We start from the raw sequence: 9,134 nt of genomic DNA on the forward strand, positions 1-9,134 counted from the left end.
TGATGTGAATGCTAAAGGAGCTTCCTATCCCACCAGCAAACTGGGGGGAACACCAACAGGTGCCTGCCCAGCGCAGGGCTCTCCTCCACCCTTGGCAGGCAGCTGTCCTGCTTGTCATACCCCCGCAAAGCCTCTCAGGGTTAAATACACAGCCCACGGAGAACAGCCAGCTGCTCTGTGCTTCCTGACTGCAGATCGTCAGGCAAGGGGGGTCAAGCGCTCTCGGGGACACTTGCTGTTTAACACCTCAGCTCTCTTTACAAAGAAGGAATTTTAACTAACAGGATCTGCTCTGTGTGGAAGTTGAAAACCTGCCTTAAAAGCAAACCATCGTGCTAGGAGAGGCCAAGAGCTTGTAGGGCAGCAGGGTTTGCTGCCATCCCCTTGCCCATCGGCTGCTTCACTGCAGGAGTGATGGGCTGGAAGCAGCTCTCAGCTCCGTCACACTCAAGTGGCTTCCAATTTTGGCAGCGGTTTTGTGTGAAGCTCCTCTTGCTGGGAGGGTGAGAGTGGCAGCCCAATTTTGCCTTCTTTTGCAGGGCTCCTCCTGCCACCTTTTAGGAGTGGAAAAGCAGTCACGTGCTGCCACCGTCTCCCTTCTGGCTGAGCTCCTCTCACCCTGCTGAAAGACCGGCCAAGATCAGAAGGGTCACTCTGTCTGGATGCCCAGTTTAGCTCCTACGTGTCTTGTGTTCAAACCACAAAACCCACAGCTCTACCCCATTTGGTCATGGGCCTTCCGACCATGACTGCTACAGAGCACCTGGTCACCACCAGGTCACGATCCTTGAACTTTGGGCACTTACCTCAGGGAAGTGGAGCAGGGATGCTGCTTCATCTGGGAGCACACACCACGCTGTAAGGGGATCCATTTCCAAAGCACGGAGACACTGCCAGCAAGTCCCTTTCAGGGGGAGGGGAAGAAAAGTCTCTCTTTTTTGGGGGCTCTCCCAATGTTGTTTTACTCTAGAAGCTTTTGGCTGCATGTGGCTGCACCTGCCACCTTAGAGGCAAGGAGCTGCAGGGCACGGGTCCCTTGTTAGAGAAAGCCTCCCCAGGGGCTGGCAGGTGGTCTGGTCTTCGCACGGTGCCAGCAGATGGAAGCAGGGGACAGCCCCAGTCAGTTCAGCAGTACAATACAATTTACAGCAAGCACATTTCTCAAGACATCTGCAAGGACAGAGCTTCATTGAGCATCACATACACACCGACAGCAGAGAAGGCTGGGCTGAGCCCTCCACTACTGTGAAGCAGTCAAGGGTGGACTCTCAGGGTGGGGGGAAAAAAGTACCACTGGTTTGCTTTTACATACTGTACATATATCTATTAATAGCTCCTTGGCATTTGACGTTCACAGCCACTTTCCTTTAATGGTGAGTGTAAAAAGGAGGCAAAATGTCTTCAGCTACTTCCCCCTGGGAGGAGAGAGAAAGAAGCATCTTCCACTCCCCCGGCTCAGCTGCCTGCCCAGGTGCCACCTTCGCCAGGGGTGTCTCCTTCTCCCAGCACCCTCCTCCTCCTCATCGGCCACCCACCATGTGCTGGTCGGGACCAGTCCTAACCCACGCCGTGCTTGCCCCATCTCCACTCCGCAACAGGATCAATGCAAGTCTCCGCCAGCTGCTCTGCACCTCCGCTCCGCTGGATGGGCAGGTGAACCGGGTTCAGACAGAAGGAAACAAAACAAAAGGAAGAAGAAGAAAGACAAAGGGTAATGAAAAGGTCCATGGCCCACAGCTGCCAAAGGAAATCTCTCGCCGTGTTTCTCTGACCATACTTGTCCCAGCCACTACAGCTGCTGTGGGATCCCCTGTTCCTTGTAGCCTGTGAGGAGGGAGGGGAAGGGAACATGATTAGTGTTAATTCCTAATGAGGACCCTCGGCGAGGCTCAAGCGAGCCATAAGCCTGGTTTAATAGGAGTGGCAAACCACATGGGAGAGTAGGGGGGCTGCTGTGTCCCACCTCACGGCCAGGCTGCCCCAGGGCAGGCTTAGCCCAGCGAGCCACCCTGCCTTGCTTTAGTCCTGTGTAATCACCTTCCTGGGCATGGGGTTGCAGCTGCTGATGGCCAGCCTGGCCACTGCGGTGCCTGCCTAGCACTGGCTTTGGTGTGGGCAGAGGCACATCTGCTTGGAGCGGTTATAAAGGCGCAGTAGTCACCAATTCCAGTACAGCCCTAGACCTAAAACCTTTCAGAAATGGTGTTTTCTGCTGAAATTACCTTGTATTGGCGCATGCTTTTCTGCAGGGTAGGGGAAGTGTTGCCCTTATATTCTGCTCCAGAGGTACCGCTGTTCCCAGGCTTGCTGGCTGCGCACCCGACACACTCATGTCTCTACTTGGGATCTACGTCCGAACCTCGTCCTTCCGGAGGACTGCCGGGTAGGAGGAGGCTGGTTTCATCTATCCAACTTTTCATTCTCATGCTGGCTTTTGCTAACAGAACTCTCCAGCAGCAACTGATTTGCACTGCAGTTTGCAGAGGTGAACAAATGCCTCTCGGAGAAGGGAGACAGGCGCCTTTAACCACAGGCTGACGTGTCAGAGTTCAAATACAGACCTTGAGATGCCTCCGTAGGCCCTTTCCCTAATGATGTTCTCACTGCTCTGTTATGCACTTGCTTTGCTCCAGCCCAGCAGAATGACAGGAGCTCCTGTCAGGGCACAGCAGCTGTCTGGTACGACTGGAGAAAACAGTTTTCCAGCAGCAAACCCATCATCATCATCATCATCATGGCTTGGCTTCGCGGACAAAGATTTGGGAAGGGCTTTACTCTTTGCAACCAGTCTTGCCTATCCCGCATTGGCCTTTTCAGCAAACCCAACTGCACTGGAAAACTGGAGGATCCCTCCTCCTCCACCCCTTCTCCTCCTCCCCTGGCCACGGTGTCTAACGCACCTCCCGCCCAAGGCAGCAAAGCCCTTGGGGGCTCTGTGTTGGCTCTCGCTTGGCCATGGGTGCCCACCGCGCTGAAGCCATGTGGATGCCGGAAGGGCTAAAGAAGCCTGTTTCGCATCCTTTTCACATCTCCTTGGGGGACAGGGGCCCCACTTGACTTGCTGTCCCATACGTAGGCTGCAAATCCCATAGGGGAGGGATCCTTCCCCTGGGGGCAGGGCAGGGAAGGGCAATAGGAGAGCACCCGCAGCTCAAAAAAAATGTGTTGGTTTTTTTTGAAACACTTCCTTAGGTGACTGCACCAGAAGCTTTACCTGCTTTCTTTTTAAGAGAAGCTGGAATTGTTATTAAGATAGTACCAATGCCAACGATTTCCTTTGTAAAGCAGAAACCAAACTGCCCCTACTGGCACTGCCTGCAATAGTGGAGAGCTTTCAACCAGAAACCTTTTAAAAATCAGGAGGTTTTTTTCCTTTGTTTAAATAACGTAAGTAGCCTGTCATTTTTATATTTTGAATTTTAAATGAGTCTAAAATTTCACATCTCAGAATAATGCTTAACTCTTCAAACACTTTTCCACTGATGCTTTTTAGTAGTTCTTCGCTACCCTTATGTCAGGCTTTTGTAAGTCCCTTAAAGCTGCACACAAAATACCAGCAGGTGCCACAATTCCTATCTTTAAGAGACTTTCTGACGAACTAAGAACTGGCCCCAGCAAATGAACTTTGCTGCACTTTGGAAAAATCTATGCATCCACCCAGCCTTGGCTGTCTGGATCTCCTGCTGCTAAATAAGCACAAGGAATAGACGAGATTAATGACACTTATCAGCACATATTACCTGGCACCACACTGCTGCCCATCATGTGGAGCCGAACAGAAAGACTCTTACCTCTTTCAAACAGCTTTTTCTAGGGGGAAAAATGATGATTTCTTATGCATTTATGTTCTAAGTGTGAGTCAGCTCTGAAGGCAAGATGTGCTGGTTAGAAACATCTAGTATGGGCTTGTCTATGACATCAGTTTAATTTGTTTAGGGAGCATGGTTAAAAAAAAACCAAACCCAACAACAGGGACCAGAGAGCTGGGGCATACCATAAATCCTTAGGAAAAGGAAGCAAGCTAGGTTATACCTACAGTAACTTGTTTTTGTAGCCATGCCTTTTGTTAAGATATAATAGAAATCTTTCCAGTCGTGCTATCAGTTTTGAAGCTGGCTGGAAGCCAGTTACAGTGGCCGAGCCTGTATCTCTCTTTACGTGACCAAAAAAAGCCAAAAGATGACCTGTCCTATGCTAAACTTATTTACTAAGATGCTTCAGAATTAACTTATTAAATAGTGTATAACTGAAAATAGTTTCTGCATTTCTTGTGTAGGAATCGCTATTCTGTACGAAGCAGCTTTATGTCAGTCCATCTGCAATACGGTTACAACGCAGCTCTGTAACGCAGACAGCGCTGGGATCAAGATTGAGTTGGTCTCTGCACAAAATCACTGATTTAATCAAGTTTCTTGAAATTGCATTTCTTCTGTAAAATATTGGAAGTACGATTCAGACAAGAAGAAACCAGTCTGTGCACAAGCTGTCCTACTGGGACTGGGTTCATGCCGGGGGTGGCCTCCAGATGCTCTCAAGGCTGAAATGCCTCCCTGCCCTGCCCCGGGGGTGCCCTTAGGGCAGCCTGAGGGGCATTTTGACAACGGGTGGAGAACACCTGTGTGGTCACAGGACAGACACAGAGACAGGTGGACACACGCACACACAGGCACACGGCTGCCCCGGGCTGGAAGTGGGCAGTGCCAGCCCAAGGGAGTCCCAAAGAGCTCGCCCAGCCAAGTGCTCGCTGTTCTCCATGGGAAGCTGCCATGGGGTATGAGGAGGAGGAAGAGGAAGAGCAGAAACAAACTTACCTTGTGAAACTTTGATGGTGAACAAAAGGAGGCAAAGGAACATGAAAGAAAGAGAGAGGGAGAAATGTAACTGTAGACAATATATCCAGAACACATGGAGAACCAGAAAAGAACAAATAAATTGGGCCCGCAGAGTAAACAGAGGACAGCTGCTCTACCATCAGACATTCGCACCAGGGCTAAACACTATTTAAAATCCTTGAACTTGAAGTGGATTGTTTCATTTGGCTGGATCTCTTGTTTATAGAGGATGGGGGAATCCTCATCTGTCTTCCAGCTCATCGGCCCCAAGCGGGGCAGGCTGGATGGACCAACACCTCTGAGCAATGCTCCCGCAAATACTTTCCTCTGTGACACTGCCATTCCACAGGCTTAGCCAGAGGGGAACTGCTGCAGGAAGGTGGCAAACAAGACATCACAGCGTACTGGACAGCACATGGCAAGTTGTTCACGGTCCCAGCGCAGGGAAAACTACACCCGATGGCTTTTTGACAGCTTTGCTGCTGAGTTGGCTTGTGCCCACAGCTAACTGACATCTGTGGTGTGCCTCAGCCTGGCTGGGTGCTGCAATCCCGGTGGTGTTTAACATTCCTACAGTATCTTACAAACTTACTCTACCGCAGCATTTGGTAGGAAAGTGCAAAAAGGGGTGTTTTAACTACTCTCCTCAGGCATAGTTTGGGGGACAGCTCTATTCAGATTAAAAAAAAAAACCAAACCAAAAACACAAGAGGTCTAAGCAGGCACTTTGTCCTTGGAATTTCCTTCATCTCATGAAGTGTTACCAGCTGTTTAGGATGTTGATGTTCCCCAAGTCTCTCTCAAGCGCTTTCTGCTCCCTTTCCTTCCCAGGGCAGCTGCGTTACCTGCCCTAGCAGGGGCCTGCGGAGGAGAGAGGCTCTGAGATGCTTTCCAAGGTCCCCCGGAGCCTGCGCGTACCGTAACCATGCAGTCAGCTGCTGCTGCTTCTGGCAAGCTCTGAGCGCTGTAATTAGTAAAGGAGTGACAAGCGGACAGCGTGATTACAGGTAATTTCTTACTGCTGGCTGGCAGTCAGTCCCTGAGAGTGAGCTGCCCACTGCAGACACCAGGAGTCCCCGTCCTGTGAAACCACAAGAGAAGGAGCCTTCGCTTGTTCACAGGGGCAGCCTCGCAAGTTGTTAATTCAGAGAACAGAAGCTGAGCGAGAAACAGGTTTATCTTCTTGGCTGCGGTTTTTAGAGGTGAAACAACTCCTGGACAAACATTCCTTTACTTCTGTCCCCTGTGTCACCTCAGTGACACACTGATTTCTGTGGTATTTGTCAAGAAATGGTACAAAACCTTTTACAACGAGCTCCGAGCAGCGAGGGAGTTCCTGGAAAGGCTGTTTCTCTGTGTTGATTCTGCACAATGTCGCTAATGAAGATGTGGGCTGGGGACAAGGTGTGCCTTGAGCAGAGGGAAAGTTGCCCGGAAAGCCTTAGGAGGCTCATTTTCCAGCTGGCCTTGGCCAGCTAATTAGTTCTGGTTTGCCGCAGCTCCATGCCTTGTCCCCGCAGCTGGGACGAGGGGTTTGAGGAGAGTACGGTGTGGCAGTACTGCCCAACCACCGCCAAGGACAGCTGAAGATTTGTAGGAACAGAATTGTAGGGAGAATCCAGATTATTTTTTAAAAGACGTGTTTCCTTTTCATCTACCTTTGCTTTCAGACAGCAGGTAAAGCGAAGGACGGCTCCCAAAGCCATATGGCTGCTTAAAGAAGATAGCTGTGGTGTTTAATGGGGCCAGCTGGCAATCCATTTAAATTAGCGGAGAAAATGCCCCGTGCCACTGTGCTGCCAAAAGTAATTAAGCGTGACGGCAAAACTGCACTCAATTAATCTTCCTTCTGGGATACACCCTGCTAAAGGGCACCTTAAAGGAGAAGAGGGGACCCCCCCTGAGGTCACTTGGTCTCTTCCTGTGTCCCACTTTGCTCCTGATAGACTTGGGTCTACCCACTCTTGAGGTCTTCCAGTGGCAGTGAGGGCAGATAGTGCCACGCCACCTCTTCATCCCTTTTACCTTACTGGAGGGAAAAGGTCTCCTAAATTTCACACAGATCTTTCCTGCTGTTACTTAAATCTGTCTTAAGCTGAACTACTGCCTCCTCATGTTCACTAGCCCGCTGAACCTTCTCAGTGCTTGCTGTCTCACAGTCCTCTGGACTCTCTCCAGGTTGTCCACATGAAGTACAGCTCCAAAGCTGGCCACAAGCCTCGCCGCAGCTTTACGTGTGGCGAGAAAGGGAACCTGTTAATGTCCTACAGGCTCTGCTCCTACCTGCCTGGGCAGTGTTTGTTCCCTCCACAGCAATGTACTCCTGTGCAGCCTGTGACTCACTGCAGCCACCACATCCTTCTCTCAAGAACAAGTTGTTCCCTAGCGTGTATTTATGCAGTTGATTAATCCTTCCTCAGTGTCTTGGGCTTGTCCCTACTGAGTAGCATTTATTTTTTTCAGACCATTTCTTTGATTTGCTTGAACGTGGACACTGCCCTCGCTGTGCCTGCTGTCCTCGCAGCCAGCGGTGATGCAGGGCTGGTAAGCCCCTTCTGTGGTCCATCATCCAGCCATGAATGAAAATACTGAACGGAGCTGGCTTCAGGAGGGACCTTTCAACACACCTCTCCTTATGTCTTTCTAGTTCAGGAAAGTGCATTTAGAGAAGTTCTCAAGTACATTTTCACCTCGGCCACGTCTCCCTGGCTTGCTGGTAGGAATGATGTGTGAGATGGTGTCAGTGTCTGAAAGTCAGGAGGGATGGCTGACCGCCACCACCACTCACAAAATGAACCCTCTGCCACAGAAGGGCATCGAGCCAGCCTGGCTCTGCTTGTTCTGGGCAAACTCGGGTTGACTTTGTTACTTTTTATTTTCTAAATGCATGCAAGTCACTTGTTTGACTTCTTCTTCCCGGAACTGAAGTATACCTGATTGGCCTGTAATTCTTCTTCTCTTCCCCTCATTAGAGACAGGATGACATTATCCCCAAGGCTCTGCCCTCGGAGCAGCCTCTCCTTTTTAATGGCTGAGAATTAGCACCAGAAGACGAAGAACCAGAACGAGTCCCCTGAACTCCCACCGAGCTCTCCACCAGCTAATAAACAGGCAGGTCCTCATCCAGGGAGTGAGGCACTCAGCGCTCAGGGAAAGCCAGTCCAGAACCCCCGAGCCCAGGGTGCCTCCCACCCTCCTCCTCCCCGCTAGCCCCCATCAGCGTACACACCACCGGCTGTGTCCTGCCTCTAGCACAACAAAATCCTATGGCACCTTCACAAGCCAGCGTGGCATCAGCCATTTCAAGGCAAGGAAGACCAGAGGTGGGCAGTAGGTTTATATTTTTTTAACTATTTCCCACTTGCATGCAGATTCAAGCTGCAACAGTGTACAATTTTTGCCCAGTGCATTGTTTGCACACATACAAAATGCTATTTCCCGGCATTTTTTTTTTTAATGAAATGTCTTGTTTCTTGCATTTGAAACTACTTCCTTTTTAAGTTACTACTTTTTTTTTAACACGAAAACAAAATATGAAAAAACAAACTGTTTTGGGTCTGACAGGGCTGTTTGATCACTTCTTTGTTTTGATTGAAAAAATGGGTTTTTTCTTTTATTCTCCATCAACCAAGAGCTGCTTTATTTAGCCATCATTTCCTCTGCATGCTAAGCAAACCTAAAACCCAGCTATTTAATGAGACAGCAATAAACTGCCAAGGGCTGCAACTTGTCAGACTGATACATAGCTGGTTAACATAAGACACGTTGACTCCTCTTACCCTTCTCTACTGTCACCAGAGGGGCCAGGATGAAATACTGTTGATGTGATCGGGGACCTCTTGGCCTGAGCAACTCCACCACATGCTGTTTATCCACCCTCTGCCTCCCAAACTGCTGGGGTCCAGCAGGGAGCAGCTTCAGGACAATACTTCCAAGCTGCATGGTTTTCCCCAGCAACCAAACTGGAAAACCAGTAAGACCCTCCTGAGCCCCAGCCCCTCTACCTGGAGGACATACCTGAACAGGGCTATACAGAAAAGCAAGTCACGGTTTCAGCTGTAGCTCTTTATGTGGACAGATGCTTTCCTGCCTCTCCCAACTGCAGACCTGGGTCCTGCCAGACAGTGAACCACACACGGAGGTTGCCCAGCAGAGGAACAGCAGAAGTGTATGATTATGAACACGTAATTATGGGATTACACACAAATTAGGCAGGTTCTTAAAGACACATCACAGATGTACATCGATTCACAACTTGCCCTCAGAAATAACTTGGGCTACCCCTGCTCTGCAGGTAATTTG

The 9,134-nt window shown here is 49.9% G+C and overlaps 1 protein-coding gene across 1 annotated transcript in view; it reads right to left on the minus strand.

Moving 5' to 3' along the window:
- Positions 1–1,683: 1,683 nt before the first annotated feature.
- Positions 1,684–9,134, minus strand: part of LOC104498828 (chromosome unknown open reading frame, human C1orf95) — a gene marked incomplete at its 5' end in the record, with an annotated part of 9,437 nt that continues 1,986 nt past the window's right edge. Inside the window, 2 exons of the mRNA XM_010142251.1 lie at positions 1,684–1,824; positions 4,812–4,820. Coding sequence (XP_010140553.1) covers positions 1,790–1,824; positions 4,812–4,820 — 44 coding nt within the window. The remainder of the gene's footprint in view (positions 1,825–4,811; positions 4,821–9,134) is intronic.

This window comes from Buceros rhinoceros, unplaced genomic scaffold (assembly GCF_000710305.1).
Source record: "Buceros rhinoceros silvestris isolate BGI_N320 unplaced genomic scaffold, ASM71030v1 scaffold3708, whole genome shotgun sequence".
Taxonomy (NCBI): domain Eukaryota; kingdom Metazoa; phylum Chordata; class Aves; order Bucerotiformes; family Bucerotidae; genus Buceros; species Buceros rhinoceros.